The following is a 21,849-nucleotide window of genomic DNA, read 5'->3' as shown; positions in this document are numbered from 1 at the left end:
ACTTTAGGTTCATGTTCAACTGTTATTATTATGTCCATTTTACCGATATTTATAAAAAAAATTATATTTAGCAAAATGTAAAACATATATAACTACTTATAAGAAATTAGAAAAATGTATGAATCCGAAAAAAGAGCAAGGCTCTTTTATACACATGTCTCTGCAACTGACACTTTATACAAAATAACAACACGCTACAGAGCTTGTTAAACGGACGTTCTTTTAATGTAAACAATGTATGTGATGTTTCTTCATCTCCCTTACATACACAAAGCCGTGGAAATTCTAAGTTGTTATTTAACAATAATTAATCATTAGTGATGCATTAATAGTAAATACAAATAAAAAAAATAAGCAATACTTCTAGCATTGATTTTATTCTACTTAATGATGAGTTAGTCTAGACATTGGAATCAGAAAGAACTAGTTGGACGTAAAAATATTATGTAATAAAAGCACGCTGTTGATACACGTACAAATTTGTGTTGGTAATATAAAGATAATATAACAATAAAGTTATAACTGATCACAACTTGATTCAGATTCTGTATCTTATCATCATCACAGTCTGTTTTAATGCTTCATGTTTTTTCCAGCGATACCATATCGGGTATTTATCACCAATCAGAGCAGACTGTGCGTACTGTCCGTTAAGGTTTGAGTAGTGACAGGACTTGTACCACCAGGCTCCAAGCCATGATGTAGCACAGTTACCACCATCCCTGTCATTATCCTGATCCTTCGTGCTAAATTTACTACCATTGTGATAAATCAAACTGTCACCTAGAACAAAATATATTATGCGTTACATATAAATTTGTAATTTCTGCATTATTCTTGTAGAATTTCATTTGAAATCCAGACGGACCTTTTTCAAAGATATGATAAAGATGCTAAGCTTGATAATCCTAAATCATGATCTTTTGTAATCATATACCCCCCCCCCCCTAATCTTTTTAAATATATTCGAGTACAGGCATTTCTTCCGTTTATATTATTCTATTTTTATTTAACGATAATTCAAACAACTTAAACTATCAACTACAATAGGAAATCATTGGAATTAGCATCGAAATTTAAAGCTGATAAAAGTATAAAAAATTTAAACATTAATTTTTTGTATAATGTCTTTGATATTCATTCTTGTATGCCGTAATGCTTTTCACCATCAGTAGATTCAAAGACTCATTTAAAGTTAATGAACAATTTTTTCAAAAATTGTTCTCAAAGGAACATGTATAATTAGCATGATATGAATAAGCGTTAACACTAAATACTAAAAGCAATAATACATGCATGATTGTGTCAAATAGTATATAGTCTGCATTATTATATCACAAGATATAAGTAACTACCTCTAGCTAAAGGTAAAACGCTAAAATGACTATTCACTCAGTAGCATAAAACAATTATTTTTAGCCTGTATTTGAGATTAACAGGGGCCAAAACTGTTTTATGTATAAAATGTATGTACCTGCATGAAATTTCAGTTTTTTTCAAAATTACCTGCGCAACTATTCACATTGAATTAAGGCGTACAAATACCAAGTATAATGTATCATCAAAGTTAACATTTATTAAAAAAACAACAAAAAATAAATAATATATGCAGGAAATATAATGATTCTTAATGATGAGGACATCACCACTCCCCTCAGCAGATGATCAAAAATAATGTTTGACCGTTAGTGAGAGGGAAAATAGGCGGAGCCATCAAGAGAACATATCCACATTTTATTGTTTAATGATAAATCAGTTTTAAAGTCAAATTGTGTCAGAAAATTATAACGAAGACCTCAGTCCCTTTAAAAAGAATTCCTTCTCTTACCTAAAATACCTTAAATTAAATTTAAGGTTATTTGGTTTAATAAAACTGGTAAACGTATACTTAGATATTTCATCATGATTTGTCTAGCCGGTGCACTGAAAATCAAATAGATAACGGGGAAAGAGAGAGCGTGCAGTGGACCGATAGAGGATTCAAGCTACCCTACTAAAAACTCTAAAACGTTCACTCTTCTGTCCAACAATTAATTATCATCTGTTTCTCCCAGAGCATGGTCATGACATGAAATACAAATAAGGACATTTGTCAGGGACTACATCAGAGGACGAACTTGTGACCCAAACCACAGACAGATCTACCTCCTGGGTTATCAGGACACTTGGAAACTGATCATCTGACCTACGCTAAGGCTGTGTCCTGAGGGCTATCAGCATTGCAAAATTTCTGCTAAAAATATTGCATTGCATGTATGTGTGATATATCTATTTTCACAGTAATTGATTTCCCTTTATTATTTTCCTGATTTTAATGAAATAATGTAGATTTAACCATTTAAGCATTTTTAAGAACAAATCTGATTCAAATAGTCTTTAGTGCTTTCTAAACTAACATAAAAGCAAGGTAAAAATCTTTTCTTTTTTGTATCTGGGAAAAACAAATTAAACTCAATTGAAGAAATCAAATTTTTGTCAATGGTTTAATTGATTAAATGAAGAAACTATATATTTTTAAGGACGACGGACCTAATTCGAAATTCCACGCCACTGCGCAGAAAACTGCGCATATGCTTTGAATCAAATTGACTTATTATGTATTGCAAAAGATAAAAAAAAAATATTCAAACATTTCCTCTCAATTAAAAAATATCGTAAAATTTCAATTTTTATTCATTTGTTGATTTTATAAAGAAATGATTTATTTGGCCAAGGTATTTTCATTGAAAATTCCCCTCAAAATGTGCCCTACACCTGAGTTTGTCATGCTCGTCTGAAAAATCTAAGCCGATGACTCATTTATTTTTTGGCATATTTTGCTGGTAAATTATATTGTTAACATTGTCCTTTAATATGAATAAAAATTCTATTGCAGAATTTTTTTCAATGATCACTTTTTTACCCTACTCTGGCAATTTTCCATTACTTCCTATAGTAATTATCGATTTGCATTGCCAACTTTTGAAACGCTCCCCATTAAAAATCTACATCGATGACCATTTGATTTTTTTTATTGATTTGAACTAACCAAAAGTCACTTATCCTCATATTAAAAATTGAGTCAAAAATCTATTGCAGAAATGAATTAGATCCGTCGTCGTTAAAATTCATTTATTTAACAATATTTCTCAACACACTCGGAAAGCATTCTTTTTTTTATTATTATATTAATAAAAGTTTCTGTACAAACTAATGCTATCACAGGAGGATGGAAATACCTTAAGGCATTCCTCCTTAAATGGAATTTTAAAAATACAATGCACCAAGTCTTGCCCAAAATTGGAAATTAATGTATAACGTCAGCTCTGTAGAAACAATTCTTAATATTTACATTTGCTGTGTTTTTCTACTAAGCCAACTGTGAAATTGATTTGAAAGTCTTTTTTGTGTATACTCACGCGTAGAAATATACACGGTGAAACTCGTGCTAAAGTGACGTCACAATGAGGCTACAGAGATGTAAATAAAAATGTAACGATAAAGGACAGCAAGAAATTTAAATATTGAGTATATTACTGGTGCTTTTAAATTTGTAAAATGTAAATATAAGGAATGTTTTTAAGTTTAGTATAAATTATTGGTGTGTAAATCACACAGACTTGCACGTAGGCATATTTTTCATGAAGCGCTAGCGCGCTTCATGAAATATCCTACGTGACAAGTCTGTGTGATTTACACACCAATAACTCACACAAAACTTAAAAACATTCCTTAATTAATTGCTGCTTAAAAAGCATGCATACTGGCATTTGTATACTTACTGAATGTTTTAAAGTATGTATAGTCAACCAGCTTAGTTCAGTAAAAAACGTGTAAAATTGGCTCAAATATTCAGAAAATACATGAATTTACTAGGTATTCAGTAGTTACAGGTAATTCCTAAAACGGCCAGTAAATACACGTATTTAGAGAATGGTTTAGGAAATACATGAATTCACATATTAACTGTACTGTATTTATTGCATGATAGTGAGGGAAACATGAAGATTTCTTCGGCCATGAAACATTATATTCCCCGACGGCATCGTACGAGACTCAATGACTTATTATACGAAAGTATTACAACAAATGATGATATCTCTTAATTACTATCTCTCAAAGAAACCGGGAACTGCTTTACTCAATACCGTACACGTCACGTGTAGCACCGTACTGTCAAAGGTAAGCCTTAGTCTCTTTGAAAGGCGAATGTGTTTCAACAAGGTTCTGAATTATTTTAATCCAATGAAATATCCTCTGAAGTAATGCACTTTGTTTCATAATGATATTTCTTAATTACAATTATCTACAACTTTTATAGATACTGTTTGTCATTAATATCTATAGATCAAAAATGATACCGCATTGCCAAAGGAAAATTTCAGATCCTTTGTTAGACAAGGTGTTACATCTTAAGATCACAAACGTAACTTTCATTTCCTTTGTAAACAGAAAATGATACAAATGGTCTTTAATTCAAAGTTATTTCAATAACCAGAAGTCTCTGATGAGACTGTAGCTCTACTGGTCTGTACGTATAACAAAGGAAAAGTAGCACTTGGATTTGAAACTTTGCAACATGCAGCAATGATAGAATTATGTATCCTATTGTCGTCTACTTGTGTGCCAAGTTATATTGAAATCAAACGAAAACTGTAGGAGGAGTAGCGTTTTGAAAGTATTTCACAACAATTTCTATTTTTAGTTACCATTGCAACAACATTTACTGAAATCAAAATCGATACAACACACGCTTATGTAACGCAGCGTAGTCTAATTGTGTGCCAAATTAGATTGAAATCAAACCAAAACTTTAGAAGAAGTAAAGTCTTAAAAGAATTTAACAGAAATGTCTATTTTTAGTAACCATGGCAAAACCAAAAAAATCGAAATCAAAAACCAATTCATCAAATCATGTATCTTAGTGTATTCTATTTGTGTGCCAAGTTATGCTAAAATCAGACTAAATCTGTAGGAGGAATTGCGTTTTCAAGGAATTTCACAGAAATTTCTATTTCTAGTTACCATGATGGCAACACTATTCATTGAAATCAAATACCGATGTATTAAGTAGTGTATCGTAGCGTTTTCTATTTGTATGCCAGATAACATGTATATTGAAAACAGACCAAAACTGTAGTAGGAGTAGTTTTTTTAAAAGAAATTTCACAGAAATTTCTATTTTTAGTAACTATGGCAACGCCGTCCATCCAAATCAAAAACTGATGCACTTAATTATGTATCTTAGTGTAGTCTACTTGTATGTCAAATTATGTTGAAATCAGATCAAAACTGTAGCAGGAGTAGTTTTTTAAAAGAATTTCATAGAAATTCCTATTTTTAATAACCATGGCAACACCGTTCATCGAAATAAAAAACTGATGCACTGAATTATGTTTCGTACTGTAATCTACTTGTATGCCAAGTTATATTGGAATCAGACCAAAACTGTAGAAGGAGTAGCGTTTTAAAGGAATTTTACAGAGATTTCTATTTTTAGTAACCATGGCGACACCGTCCATCCAAATCAAAAACTGATGCACTTAATTATGTATCTTAATGTAGTCTACTTGTATGACAAGTTATGTTGAAATCAGACGAAAACTGTAGAAGGAGTAGCGTTTTGAAGGAATTTCACAAAAAATTATTTTTTAGTAACCATGGCAACACAGTTAAAAAAACCCGATGCAATAAATTATGTATCTTAGTGTAGTCAACTTATGTGCCAAGCTATATTGAAATCAGACGAAATTAAAACTGTAGGAGGAGTAGCGTTTTGAAAAAATGTTTGCAGACAGACAGACAGAAAGACGTGCAGCTAGACAGACAGACAGACAGACAGACGGCGGACACCTTACTATCGCATAAGCTCTTTTGATCTCTGGCCAGTAGAGCTAAAATATTTACCTGCAGTTCCTGTGTACCTGGATAGTGTGAGTTGGTATTTATCAGGCTCGTTTCCGATATAAAACGTGGAATATTCAGCATACGCTGTGTCCCCATTAAATCTCTGGAGATCTACTCGCAGTTCCTGGTCCTGATCTTTGGTTAGAGCATGGATTGCATCATTCCCTTAATGACAATTGTAAAGAAAACCATTGAAATTGATGCTTATGATTATTGATTAGAATTGATTGATTAGAATGTGCTTTTATCCCGTACTATGGCTTAGTTTATATAAAAAAAAAAATCACACAAATTGACATCAATGGAATGAGTTTTACAAAATAGTTAGATTGAGAGGTTCTTATTGTTGGAGAGGTAACAATAAAATCGTTTTCTTACCAATCCAGTAGTTGTTCTTTGGATCCCCAAAACCTTGTTTATATTCTTCCCAAGTCCTATAAAATTCAGTCGAACCGTCTTTTCTTTTTTGTATAGCCTATAAAAATAGAAGAAATCGTTTCACTTGTGCCAATTACTGAAAGATAACTGGCATTTTTTTAAGATTGGAAAATTGATCATTTATTTCCATTCATGTGTACCATCTATCCAAACATATGTACCTACCCACGTACCTTCCCACCTAACCATATATACTTTTCATCTTGTATGCATATACACATACATGCATACACAAAAACTTACAGATAACATACATGCATACATACAAACTTAATTCTAAGCATGCATGCATACACACAAACCTACATATAAACATACAGACAAATTTACATATAAACATTCAAGTATACACATGTATTTACATATAAACATATTAGAGCGTTTGCTCTAGAGTCGCGGAGTAAAGAGTTGACCCTTACGTCGCGGGTTCGAATCCAGTGTGAGACGTGGAGGCCGGTCCTTCGGAGGAGACCGTATAATCCGAGGTCCAGTGTCGCAGTAGGTGCTGGCACGAAAAAGATCCCTCACTGCTCAATGGCCCTAAGTCCCGAGTATAGGTCAAAATTTGTAGCTCTCCATCGGCAAGTGGTGTCGTCTCCATATGAGTGAAAAATTCTCTAGAGGGACGTTAAACAATAAACAAACAAAACATATAAACATACAGGTCATGCATACACACATACTTACATATAAACATACAGTATACACACATACTTACATATAACCCCCCCCCCCCCCACACACACACACACACACACACACATACTTATCTGTATTGCATAACCTATTTGTACTCACCGTCCATCCGCCTCCATCTGTAGTCATGTCACAAAAGACGGAGGTGATGTCAGAATTGATAACTACATATAACTAACTATAAATAAAGACACCATCTTTTCGTTTCAGCCACTTGTTTTGTTCAAGAATATTGTAGCAATCCTTTGGGAACACTTTTGATTGAACTGAAAAATGAAGTCAAACTTGAATGATACAGTCACAGTAAAACAACACAGTTTGCACGTAAATATATGCTTCACATGTGAATTAAAGGAATGGTCATTTGTTTTATACGAAAATTCAGAAATAAACAAGACAGACATTGTGGTATTAGGCAGTGCATGAACATGACAGTAAAGGATAACAAGAGGCCCAGGGGCCACATCGCTCACCTGAGCACTGTGGCCAGGAAAAAAGGAAAAATCAGTTTAGTATTGAAAAGCTTAAATGCATAAATGGTCCCAACCTACCACTAAAAGGGAGTGGGGGGTGGGGGGTGTATGACTTGAACAAAATTAAATCTACACTGCTTACATAATTTTTTGACTAACTGTGACTTTTTTCTCTACGAGTTTGAACTTTCATTGTGGCCCCACCCTACCCCTGGAGGTCATGATTTGAACAAATTTGAATGCTTGCATATAAATATTACAAACCGTGGCTTTGCTGAGATTTTTAAAGGTTTTTCTTATATAATCCTATATAAAACTTTGAACGTTCATTGTGGCCCCACCCTACCCCTGGGGGTCATGATTTGAACAAACTTGAATCCACACTACCTGAGGATGTTTTTAAAAAATATATCCAATCACAGCTTTGCTGTTCTTGAGAAGAAGATTTTTGAAGATTTTTCCTATGTACACCTATGTTAAACTTTGATCGTCCATTGTGGCCCCACCCTTACCCTGCGGGTCATGATTTGAACAAACTTGAATCTACACCACCTGAGGATGCTTCCAATATAAATATGACCAATCATAGCTTTGCTGTTCTTGAGAAGAAGATTTTTCCTATATATTCCTATGTAAAACTTTGATCGTCCATTGTGGCCCCACCCTACCCCTGGGGGTCATGACTTGAATAAACTTGAATCTATACCACCTCAGGATGCTTCCAAATAAATATGACAAATCATAGCTTTGCTGTTCTTGAGAAGAGGATTTTTGAAGATTTTTCCTATATACTCCATGAAAACTTTGATTGTCCATTGTGGCCCCACCTTACCCCCAGGGGTCATAATTAGAACAAATTTGAATCTACACCACCTGCAGATGCTTCCATATAAATTTGACCAATCATGGCTTTGCTGTCTTGAGAAGAAGATTTTTGAAGATTTTTCCTATATTCTCCTATGTTAAACTTTAATTGTCGTCCATTGTGACCCCACCCTACCCCCCGATGGTCATGATTTGAACAAACTTGAACCCACACCACCTGAGGATGCTTCCAAATAAATATTATCAATCATTGCTTTGCTATTCTTGAGAAGAAGATTTTTGAACATTTTTCTTATATATTCCTATGTAAAACTTAATTGTCCATTGAGGCCCCACCCTCCCCCCGGGGGTCATGATTTGAACAAATTTGAATCTACACCACCCGAGGATGCTTCCATATAAATATGACCAATCATAGCTTTGCTGTTCTTGAGAAGAAGATTTTTGAAGATTTTTCCTATATATTCCTATGTAAAACTTTGATCGTCCATTGAGGCCCCACCCAACCCCCGGGGGTCATGATTTGAACAAACTTGAATCTACACCACATGAGGATGCTTCCATATAAATATGACCAATCACAGCTTTGTGGTTCTTGAGAAGAAGATTTTTGAAGATTTTTTCCTATATAATCCTATGTTAAACTTTGATTGTCCATTGAGGCCCCACTCTACCCCCGGGGGTCATGATTTGAACAAATTTGAATCTACACCACATGAGGATGCTTTCATTAAAATATGACCAATCACAGCTTTGCTGTTCTTGAAAAGAAGATTTTTGAAGATTTTTCCTATATATTCCTATGTAAAACTTTGATCGTCCATTGTGGCCCCACCCTACCCCCGGGGTCATGATTTGAACAAATTTGAATCTACACTACCTGACAATAATTCCATATGAGTTTCATCTTTCCTGGCCCATTGGTTCTTGAGAAGAAGATTTTTCAATAATGCCATTAATTTTTTGCTATTTCGTAATCATCTCCCCTTTGAAGAGGGAGTGGCCCTTCATTTGAACAAACTTGAATCCCCTTTACCCAAGGATACTTTGTGCCAAGTTTGATTGAAATTGCCCCAGTAGTTCTTGAGAAGAAGATGAAAATGTGAAAAGCCGACGACAGACAACGGACAAATTTTGATCAGAAGGATGAATATAAACATTTATCAACGAAAGTCCCGTACAATTGATACTTTTTGTCGAATTGTTGAAAACGTCATCTAGTGTCACATGATACAGTTTTATTTTTAAATTCTATTCAAAACCGAATACTTTTCTTTGAGAGGTGTCCTACTCATGCTCGTGCATTGTTTTGATCCTGTGAACAGATATGTTGTCGCCAAACAGAAAACAGCGCTTATATTTCCTATTCCTATCCTCATCTGATCTGAGGTTCAAAAAAGTGTTAATATAAGAACAGTCATGAGTGGCTGAAAAACAAAAAAAAAATTATAAATTTATAAATACCTATTGCGTGTACAGCGGTTCTGTTATATCTGATAAAACTTGTGATGATTATTCAAATAGAAAAAAAAATTGTGATTCAAATTCTTATTTTTAATTTTGTGATTTATATTCAATAAATTATATTCATACATTCGTTAGCTTGTAATTTATTTACGAAATCTTTTGATTTTTAAAAAAGTTGATATTCATATTTTAAGACTCCTTATTTATATCCGAAATCATGATTTTTATTTGGTAAATTTGTGAATTATATATGTGCTTGATAATTTTGTGATTTAAATGAAAAATTGTGTTATCAATATGCAAAATGACTTCACAAGTATGGATATAAACTTTTTGCATATGAATCTCGAGACTATCAAACTTTATCTCAGATTTTTGCATATAAAAACGTCTTCGAATATATATGTATATACATCAACATTTGACATACAAATAACAAAATTATCGAATGTGAAATCAATTTTTTTATATGAATACCAGGTTTTTCAAAGATACATGTATATGTACATATCAAGATTTCCAATATCATGATTTCGCAAATCTTATAAAATAAATCAAAAGATTGGAATATGACTCACGGGGTTATGAATGTGAATAATGAGTTTTCGAACATGAATAACTAAATATCGAATATGAAAAACACGTTTTATCAAGCATAACAAAAGATTTGTATAACATTTCAACGTTTTATTTTACATACCATAATTGCTAAGCGAGGAAATACTTTTATTAATAAGAACTACAGTATTTAGTAAGTGAAGTTATAGACAGACAATAAAACATGTTCAGTAAATTATAAACTAGATCTATAGTTCACAAGGAAAATATATATTCTCAAGACAAAAATATGAGTAACAGATCTAAGCTCCGTAAAATATAAAATATAAATGATGTAGAATTGTTATCAAATACACGTTCCAAACTTGTGAATTCGTTGTGCCATAAAGACTGACACTATTTTGCTAACAATCTCACGAGGAAGTAAATCAAAATTAGTACATTACAACACTATAAGAGGAATATTAACTACACTATTAAAGGAATGGTTAATAAACATATAACTTACCATCGGATAGAGAAGAGGAGACGTTCAAAACCTGCAGATTTAGAACTTTATGATCCTCAAATAAACCATCCAGTGTCTCATTGATAGATTTAGAATAATTCTTAAAGGTATTTTCCATCTTTTGAAATCGACCCTCGTACATGGAACCTTTGAGTTCTCTCAGAGCGTTCTTGACGACATTTAGTTGTTCTCTATATAAATCATTATATGTTGATAATTCTCTAGTTTTATTTCTGACATCCAGTTCTCTATTTTTCATTTGCTTCATTTGTTCCTGCAAGACAAGTTCAACAGTGTAATGGTCTTGTTTTGCATCTCTAACTGATGTTTCATTTCTCTGTTTTCCGCCAATAATTCTCGACTTTCTTTCTGGAGGACTGAAGTTTGTTTTTTTTTATCAAAGCTAATTCCTTCTCTTTCATATCTTGAACTTTGTCCATTGTCTTATCTTGATTATTTCTTACTGTCTCATTTAATACTTGTAACACTTGTTTAAGTATTGTAACCTCTGTTTCTATTCCGTTGTCTCTTGTCTCCAAATCTTTTAATTCCGTTGTCAAGATTTTCAGTTTCTGCTTCGTCATTTGAGAATTGTTTTTGCTGTCTATGACATCCATGACTAGGTTTTGAATTCTCTGAACCATAGAAAACCTCACTAGACTCTCCTGATTAAGGATGTCCCGTAAAACATTGGATACTTTTCCTCCGGACGTCGTACTTCCGTCCAAAATAGATTTTTCCAGATTGTTACTGTCAGCAGAGACTAGTCCGACATTCAGGAAAAGTACAAGAAATACTAGACTTTGTAGAATATGCATTTTTGTAACATTGGATTTCATCCGATTGCAAGTCAAGACTGAGATATTCCTGCAAGGAATTGGTGTTTATATAAAAGTACAGAAAATACCGGCTAATTTATCCTACTTCTTGTGCCAATACATTGAAGAAATCAGATATACATGATACAACATCTATGCAATATCTTCATTCCAGGGCATATTAACGATAAACTGTAGGTAAGGAGTCATTAACCTATATTTTTTGCACCTGAAAACAAAAGAAATGGGTTTTACCTTCTTCTAGGAATGATTCTGGGCGAAACTTGTATGTAAGGTAGTTGTCTGACATCAACAGATAAAATCTGGTATCTGGCAAGATTTATGTAAGCGTCCGCTTTAAGTACCGTTGTCTTCCTGGTAAAACATTAGTTTCAATCATTTTTCTATTTTTGCATCTTTCCATCACAGCATTTATTGATATTCTTAGAATTTATTATTTTTTTTATTTGTAAAAATTTACTTCTCCCCATAGACCTCAATGCAATCTTCATTGATTAATTTCTGCTTTGGAAATTACATTTTTGAAAATTTCTATTGGTAATTCCTTTTCTATTTTAAATGCTTTGAATAAATATGAGAGCATTTTACACATGATGGATATTTAAGATTAGAAAATTAAGTCCTAATATTGATTGGATACCTTAAATTAATCCATTACCTTGGTATGTTTATTTCTCAAGGGAAATGGAATAGACAGCAGGCAAAAATGCCTATTTAAGGAGGAAAGGACGTCGAGCTGAAATAAAGTTATATTTTTCATTTTATTTTTTCAAATTATCTAATATCCGCAGCAGGAGCGGCCGACCTATTTGTGGTTGTGTTAGAAAATGCAAATGGTGAAATGAGAAGTTATTTCTTTTGTATATCAGCAAAATAATTCATTTATGATAACGTGCATAAAAATATGAGTAAAATATTTTAAGTTGCTTTAAACTTAGTCTTCATTGTTATTAACACCGTTAAGGTAGCTCAGTCGGCAGAGCGCTTGCTCCGTGTTGGGTAGGTCGTGAGTTCGAATCTCGGCTGCGACTGACCTAAGGTGGCAGAGGATAGTTTCGGATTAAGTACCGGTCAAAAATTATAAAAATAGAGGAACTTAAAGTTTAGATGCATATTATATGTGATTTTATTGCTAGAATATTTTATGCGTGCATTTGGAGGGAATTGGTGGCCTTGTTATTTTATTGATATATTACACTTTAGTGTCACTACTACTATTCATAGGATATGGACTAGAAATACGAAAATGAAATAAATCACTCATCCGGGATTTCCTCAGAAAAGCTTGGGTTCATAAGATGAATTGTACCTTGAAAATGAGGTGGTTGAGTCAGTATCCCTTGCTGTTCAGTGGTATGTACAAGTGTTTTTCTGCATTTTGTGTGGTGGCATAGGGCATTAGCACGGGCATGGGAGCTGTTGCGGATCTGGTTATAAAGTAAAAATAGGCTAAATTTTCATGAAATTTTGAGATTGTCCCTGTGCCATCATTTGGGCTCAATGTGTAAGTTGTACATGTTTTATTCTAAAAGCTTCAAATATTTAAAGGGACTAGACCATACTAATGTTACATGTAGAGAGAATTTTAAATTTTCCTCTGCACATTTTACAAGCATCTCAATATTAAGGAAAACATCAGCCAAACGTTTTGATTGCCAAAAAAACTGTCCTCTGCCAACTACGTCCATAAAAAAAATGGGTAGCAACTGTTCCTTCGCCATGCGCTTGGCACTTTCAAGTGAAAGTTGCAGGTCCTTCGGATGAGACCTTAAAAACCGAAGCCCTGTGTCACGCCAAGCGTTTGTACGATAAAGATCCCTCACTGCTCAATGACCCTGAGTGCCGAGTAAAAGTCAAAATTTGAAGCCCTTCACCGGTGACGTCTCTAAATTCTCGAATGGGACGTAAAACAAAATACAATCAATCAATCAATGTTATTATTGTGTTTCAGTTAATTTTTTTTATCTCATCAGATAATTATTAATTTATTATCATATGAAAATAGATACTCCGCAATATGAGTAAGATATGAACACAACCGTTAAGATTTTCCGATTAATAATTGCAGCGGTAAAAGTGATGAGTAGAACTTGAAAAGTTGGGAAAAACTAAAAAAAATAGTAAAAACATTTTTTGAATATGCTACAGCTGCGAATTAGACAATAACATTTTTCTACACTTTGCATTTATTGTGTTATCCACTAACGCCACTTGCAGCATAGTCTGCAGAAATCATCTTCATCATCACGTGACAAAAGATCCAGGTATTAGCACGTGGTTCACTGGAGATCTGAATATAAATAGCCGTACATCTCCATTTTGACGGCAATACATTCTATCAGTGATCACTGATTTTCACATCGATGAATCAATTTGATGAGCAAATGAACTGAAATGTCTATTTTTCTTGAAATTCATGTTTTTTTTCTTTGAAGACTGAAATAAATATGTTCACTTTTAGCTTTCAAAATCTTGCACTTTCATTGAATGTTCACTTGTAAAAATACTTTTTAAATCCTATATTTCTTTGCTGCCGATTTGATCAATTTTACTTGTTAGATAATATCCCTCATACCCTAAAGAAGTTCTATCATTAGATTCCCAATCTTATTTTAAAGTTATTAATTAACAAATTTTGCACTATAAAGTGTTTGTTTGAAGTTCTGATTCTTCATGTTAATAGTTCCATCATTCTAGGAGCAAACAAAAAATGCATTAAAATAGGAAGCTATTCGAAACATAAATTTATTTTAAATTTTACAAAGGAAGTTTTTGTATTAAAGACTGCATACGGATGGGATAAACGAAGTAATTTACAGGACAACTATAACAAAATTAAGCCTGTATGCATGTAGGGAATGTATTGTATCATTCAATGTTTCTTTATAAACAAAGGAACTAAATTTTGATTTTGTTGATCAACAGTAGCAAAATTGAGAGTTGAATGCACACCTCAATATTGTACATCGTTGAACAAGACAGTACACGTACAGTATGTAAAAATAAGCAGGCCTTATCAGTGCTCTTTAAATATATAATACTAGAGAATAGACGTATATATTCTTTATTTCTAAATGTTATACAATTATCTGAAATACTGGGCCCGAGATGAATGAATGACCCCTCCTAAAACGTTTAAACAGTAGTGATGTGGTCAGCGTTATACATAGATCAAATATATGCAAGTCAAAATGATCATGAAGATCTATCATGCATTGTTTACATTTTAAATTTCTATGCTTATTAAAAAAAATCAGTTTATTGAATTGAACTTACAGTTTACTTTGTGAAAGTGCAAGAATGTGTGTCGATCAAACTCTTCCCGAAATTATTAGTTTTAATAAACTCATGGTAGAAGTTTCTAAACACGCTTTCATTATATTTCGACATGAAATGCTCATGCAACATATAAGTCATTATATCATACTGAAAGCTTTGGAAAATATTAACTTCAAATCTGTGTCCAAGCCCCTATAACGACTACAGAGGAAGTATTTACAGATCAAGCACCTGGGTAATTTTAACCAAATGTCACGACGAATTTGTATGTGACGTTGTGTCAAATGGGATGGTTCTGGTATAAATCTAATACTTGTTCATACTCTTAAAAATAACTTCTTCCAACAAAGGCCAGAAGAAGCGGATTGTTATCATTTCTATACAATGCCTTCACTTTTAAAGAGTCGTGGTGTACGTCTTGAATAACACATGTTTACGGCATATTGTTTTAAACAATTACAGACCACTTTCCAGTTATGTCTACATCTCACTATATTAGGGGATAGAACTGTATGTCCTGCATAATATCATTTTATCTCTCTGATAGAGTGGTTTGAGTGACATTCTCACATAAACTAGAACAACACTTAAAGATGAAGAGATAAGAGTAGTATCTTTTGCACTGAAGCAAACAGAGATAAGAGATTTTATACAGAAACAGGACAAATGTCTTGTTCTCAATGCATTTGGATCAGTGACTGAGCGCTGGCTGTCAACCTGATTAATAAACATCAACTTGTGCGTTTGCGTCTTATCATCATAACAGTCCTTTGTAGTGCTTTATATCCATTTGTCCAGCGATACCAATACGGACATTTATAACTAGTCACAGCAGACTGTGCATACTTCCCGTTTAGGTTTGAGTGGGTACAGGCAAAGTACCACCAGGCACCGTGATGTGAATTAGCACAGCTATAACTAACTATATCATTATCCTGGTCTTTCGTGCTGAATCTCATACCATTATGAGGAACCAAACTGTCACCTAGAGCAGGAATTGGAAACAATAACTTAAATACATGTAGAAATAATGAACAGTAAAGGAGTTAATAAACACTATATATATATATATATATATATATATATATATATATATATATATATATATATATATATATATATATATATATATATATATATATATATATATATATCTGTGTGTGTGTGTGTGTGTCCTCCCCAACCCGGGGTTGAACTTTCGACCTACTATATCTGTCTCCTAGCAGTACAGGAACAGCACGCTAGACCGCTTGGCCATCTAGGCAAGTCACTTAAAACTTGTTTTCGATTCCGATGGAATTCTCGCGGCGCTGCATACACTACACGGTCATTGAGAATGAAAGTGAGATACAGTTATTTGGACATTAGTTTTATTATAGTATTGTTACCGATTCACTTTGTAGTGAAATTAATTTTTTTTTGATAAAGGACATATTACAACAACTCTTTAACTAACATAACTGCGCTTAGTGAAAAAAATATTAATATAAAACATGTAGAAAACACAAAGAAATTCACTTTTATAAAGAAACCCTCTTCCATGCTATATAAATAAAAAAGCCAGGATACTGAAAGATAAACTGATGTTTCAACAATAACAACAACCTCGTTTAAAATGAACAAGCATTTTTTCATATCTTTAGATCAAAATCGGACTGACATGTTTAACCAATTGTATTGCCTTTGTTTTTATCCTACACTGTAAACTTGGCTTCTGAAAATTCAGTGTACCTGATCAATACATAGGGTTCACGGTGGCTCTGACTGGTTACCAAGGGATGTTTACTCCTCCTAGGTATCTAATTCCAAATCTATAATTTTCAGGCTTCCGTGTTTTATGCCCTATTCACAGATTTGCTCAATTTTGTTTGAAGGTTTTTTACGATCGTTTTGTTGTTATCTTAATACTTTGCATATTTAATATTTAATTTCATTGAAGAAATGGATACTGCCTTTGAGGATTTTGTAAGCACATTTGTCACGACTAAATTAACTTGTTTCATATTAGAAAAAAATATTCTTATTTAAAGCAAGATAAATATAATACGAATTCTAGTCTATATCTATCACAAATGAGTAAATCAAACAAAATAATAATAAAGTTTGAAATTCAGTACTTAACAAAATACAAAATTTGATATTTCTTTTATTTACATTATCTAAGCTGAGCAAATGAAATTAAGATTTGTGTTTCAAACTTTACTCTGGAAGCAAATCCATTATTCATATACGTATAATCATGTCTACTCTTATAAAATCGATACACATTAACGTAAGTGATGTTCCATAGATGGATTTATAGGACGATTAATTACTAATCATAGGAATGTTTTTTATGATTATTGTTGTAATTGGCTGAAATGTCTTGATGTTTGTTATAATATAACAATAATAATTTTTTAAAAAAATTTCAGCAATTTCCACATATAATATTGTACTGCTGGAGGTTAACCTTAGAATCTGTGAATAAAAATGCAACAGAGCTGCAAAATACGTTATTACAATGATATAACAAACCTGCTGTTCCGTTGTACCCGGATACTGTGAGTCGGTATTTATCAGCCTCGTTTCCGATATAAAACGTGGAATATTCAGCATACGCTGTGTCCCCGTTAAATCTCTTGAGATCTACTCGCAGTTCCTGGTCCTGATCTTTGGTTAAAGCATGGATTGCATCATTCCCTATAATATAATTGTATAAAAATAGATGAAAGAACTGTTGATTTAGATCTGATTTCTTTTCTTTTTCATCAAGGATAAAGACTAATTCTTAAAATACACATTGTGGAGAAAAGGACATTGACAGAATGTTATAAGTCATTATCGAAAGGAGAAGTGGATTAAGAAGATTAAGAAGTGTCGAATTAAATGTCCTTTAAATTGAAAGTAAACAATTACTGTAAATATATATATATATATATATATATATATATATATATATATATATATATATATATATATATATATATATATATATATATATATATATATATATATATATATATATTCATTTCTTTAAAGTACATTGATATCATTAATTCAAAAAAGTATAGCTTCTTTAATATTCCGAATTTTGAGCTTCCTTCGTTGCAAACACTCTGCGTATTACACATATTCATAATTTTTTCATATCATATTTTAAACAAAATGTTGCTTTGAAAACCAATATTGAGGTCTTATAATCCAAATTACTTAAAAGTTTGATGATATATGAATGCGTTATAATTTTATGCTAGGTGGATTTCAGTGATAATGAATTAGAATTATTTAAATACAAATATATTCACAAAAAGAAAATACACAGACCTACCTATCCAGTAATTTTTAGAGGCATTCCCAAATCCATGTTTGTACTCGTTCCATGTCCTGTAAAAATCAACGTCATCATCTTCTCTTTTCTGAATGACCTGTTAACAGAAATCCATTGTTTAATACCAGTTAATTATCATAAATATGTGAAAATATATTTTACATGATTGCTTTCTCCAAGATTAATTATCTAAATGTTTGATATTCATACGATATCAATCACTCCGTTTAATTATAGATAAACCTATTTATATACCTTATATGTAAAATAATTGATTTACAGGGGAAATGTGGGATAAGATTTAGTTTTATTTTTGAAAATATGAAATCTACAGGCAGTACAAACCCTTGAATAGGACAAAATATTTAATTGACAATTTAATTGACAATTGACAAAGGAATTCGTCTAAGATCCCCCAAAATTTTTCTGTTATTTTCCTGTAAAATTTCATTTTTTTTCAAAAGATGAAGACCGTAAAAAAGTCTTCTCTGAATTAGCTCTTGTGTCCTACAAATGCAATAAATTGGTCATCTGTAAAATTAATTGACTAAAACATTCTAATTTACATAGAAGTACTCCGAAGAACATCAAGTCTTCCAACAATCTGTTGAAATTCTCATGAATACTAACTGCGTTTCGTTGTAAGCCTATTTTAGTATTCATATGAAGCAGAATGTTTTCAAAAACTTATAATGAGAAAGAAGTCTCATGCCGTGGCCTTTAATTCGGCAATTACAGATATCGACGACGTTTTATCAAAAATAATAATATTCATATTCATTCGTACCTTGATTGGATATATCCTTTTGAAGTTGAAAAAAAGAACCACAGTGTCTGACACATCTGTTTCATTTTTGGATATTTCAATAGAGAAAGATATTGTATACTATCAACAAAACCTTATGACAAACGTGGTGTCTTTACATTTTCTATCGTCATATTCCTTTAGTTATGAAGCAATATATCATTATCTCCTGCATATTGAGTTGAAGTCTTCCAGTTGATTTGATATGCACGGTCACGTTTTGTGAAGCGAGACAAGCTATTGGCAAATAAGTTGATGATACAAGGATATCAACAGTCTCGTTTAAATTCAACATTTCGAAAATTGGTAGCTCGTTTAGTGTCTAGTTATGTTGAATGTTGGCTGAGTTTTTTTTTTTTGTACAAATATAAAGGCCATTATTTTCACACTAAATTGTCTACGGATTTGTCCGTTTTCTCATGACAAAGAGCAAACAGCTGCTTGACCCGTTCTGGGGATGCTCACTCTTTCATGGCACCTGATCCCACCTCTGGTTGTTTTTAGAGGACCGTGTTTGCTCTGCCCCAAATCTGTATTGTTCCACTAGAGTCTGGAGCTTGATTTCTGTTCGTTTCCTCCATATTTCATTGTTAAATACCAGAGCTTATTTAATCTCAATAAACTCCAAATTTACTGCTAAACACCCTGCATAAAATGTGTTAATGATTAATGAAATGTTTATGTATTAAGCAATTTCCATTAACAGTTAGCCCGCATCTAGTCAGCGAGGCATGAATAATCACTGGCCGATACCCTTATTGGGAAGAATGTGAAAGCAAGGATCAAGAATTGTCACCTACATGTTAAAACGTTTGTATTTATCAAAGGGACTCTAGCAATTAGCTTTGTTACCAGCTACGGTATGTGGTTTTCGATTACGTTGTAAGCAATAATAAAATATATCGAGGATTGATATGACTACATCACTTTTGAAACTACTTTACATCTGGATAAAAACTCCGGGAAATGACTTTAATCATAAAGTTTTGTTGAGTTTTAAAGGATAGTTTTATAATGTATGTTAAATATATAAAGGTTATATAATTTTGTTTTTATAATTAAATTTCACAATTCCTCAGTAAATAACTTCCTTATTGGAGGGCACCCAATCAAGTACATGGCATTGGATAAAAAAATTGAAAACACTATCACCGTCCACTTTCCTCCATCCGTAGTCATGTCACAGAATACTTCTCTTCAGATGTTGTCGATGTATAACATTGACAATGAAACACAATACTCACCGTCCATCCCCCTCCATCTGTCGTCATGTCACAGTAGACATCTCTACGGGTGTTAGGGTATATAATATACACACCATTTTGTCCTTTCTTACTGGCGTCTTTTTTTAAGATCTCTAAGCAATCCCTGTATCTTTTTTCTAGTTTATAGATGAAATTTGAAGTTAACAAACAATAACTATACTCAATGTCCAATCCAACAATACAAATTCAAAATTCTGAACAATGCACAATTTTAGTAATAAGAAAATCTCCTCAAGTTGCTACACGTGTCTGTGCATCACATGTTTTCAAAAATACATTCAATCTCTTGTGCACAGAATTGCTAGACCCTTCTGTTTCGCATAACAAAAACATTTTTGCTGATAATTTTTCTCAAATGATTTGAGAATTCTAAATTAGCAAAAAATATATGGGATCTGTTGTTTTTAAATGCCAAAATGTACATTTTACAAACAATCATGAAGAAATTGTTCCCTCGTATACATGCAGAGCTGACAAGAAATATATCAAAAGATGCCATTCTTCTAAGAACTACTGTTGATTCTTTGTATTATTTATCACATTTTTTTTTCTTTTTGGCAGGCTACATATAAAATATAGATAAACAACAGTGATCATTCTCAAAAGTTCAATTAAACAATAAAAATTATAAGCAGAACAATCTGAAAAATGGAGAAGGGGTCAAGATCCAAGGACGAGCATTAAGCATTCCCTGTCGATCTTCCTATCATGGTAAGATAAACAAAAGATAAATTAGATGTGAAAATAAACGCCTAACAATTTGTATTAAAGATGTCAGTCAACATTCGATTTGATTAATGATTTTATTTGCAAACAATGTCATTGTAACAACCATAGAATCTGCGGAATTGACTTTAAACGAGATCGTAGGTACCCTTTTATTATCAACTTTTTTATTTTTTTTTTACAAATTACCTGCATCTATTAAGAAACTGTTTATATATGGTATATTGCTACATAAATAAGGAAAGTTGACGTTCGAAAAAACTGAAGTCATCAAGTTTATCAAAGAGTTAAGTTGTCAGTTTGCCCGCAATGTCTTTCAATAGTAAAATATTCAAAAATGAAAGAGATGTTTTAGACTCAAGTAGCGTCTTTTATTCGAATTCAATGGCATATAATATTTTAATAATTTATAAATATAATGCGTTGTATCTATTTTGATAAACATTAATCTCTGTAATAAATGCGTTTTTAGTTATAGGTCTATTATGGAAGGAAATTTGTTACGAAATAAAAGAAATTTCCGATATATTATTTCTATTTACCCATATTATGATTTCATAGATACCACAATAGAACAAAGTAGATAATATCGAGCAAAAGCATAAATCTTTTGTGCATATTAATTTATTGATTTGCGATGATTCACACAAAACCTATAAATACAGAAGCAGAAAATACATCTAATCTTTGTATGTATTTTTTTTACGCCTTCCATTACTTTATCTATTGTAATAAACATGCTTGCTCAAATATGCAGTTCATTGTAACAATAAG

The 21,849-nt window shown here is 32.3% G+C and overlaps 2 protein-coding genes across 2 annotated transcripts; both read right to left on the bottom strand.

The window, feature by feature from the left end:
- Positions 1 to 468: 468 nt before the first annotated feature.
- On the bottom strand, positions 469 to 20,367 carry LOC133185689 (fibroleukin-like). Its single transcript, XM_061320993.1, has 11 exons — positions 20,329 to 20,367; positions 18,280 to 18,376; positions 17,487 to 17,651; positions 15,702 to 15,954; positions 11,925 to 12,044; positions 11,316 to 11,718; positions 10,852 to 11,125; positions 7,123 to 7,184; positions 6,265 to 6,361; positions 5,887 to 6,051; positions 469 to 783 (listed from the first exon to the last, which is right to left on the bottom strand). Exons 1-11 carry the CDS (start codon positions 20,353 to 20,355, stop codon positions 539 to 541), a joined length of 1,908 nt encoding a protein of 635 aa, XP_061176977.1. The 5' UTR covers positions 20,356 to 20,367; the 3' UTR covers positions 469 to 538.
- LOC133185195 (uncharacterized) lies at positions 7,148 to 11,667 on the bottom strand. The gene is made up of 2 exons (XM_061320288.1): positions 10,852 to 11,667; positions 7,148 to 7,286 (listed from the first exon to the last, which is right to left on the bottom strand). Exons 1-2 carry the CDS (start codon positions 11,117 to 11,119, stop codon positions 7,195 to 7,197), a joined length of 360 nt encoding a protein of 119 aa, XP_061176272.1. The 5' UTR covers positions 11,120 to 11,667; the 3' UTR covers positions 7,148 to 7,194.
- Positions 20,368 to 21,849: the final 1,482 nt, after the last annotated feature.

The sequence above is a fragment of the Saccostrea echinata genome, unplaced genomic scaffold (genome assembly GCF_033153115.1).
Source record: "Saccostrea echinata isolate AGI-Se365-2 ecotype Australia unplaced genomic scaffold, CSIRO_AGI_Sech_v1 ptg000012l, whole genome shotgun sequence".
NCBI classification, from domain to species: domain Eukaryota; kingdom Metazoa; phylum Mollusca; class Bivalvia; order Ostreida; family Ostreidae; genus Saccostrea; species Saccostrea echinata.
Note: the sequence above shows the minus strand (reverse complement) of the source record. Positions and strands in the feature narration are given on the sequence as shown.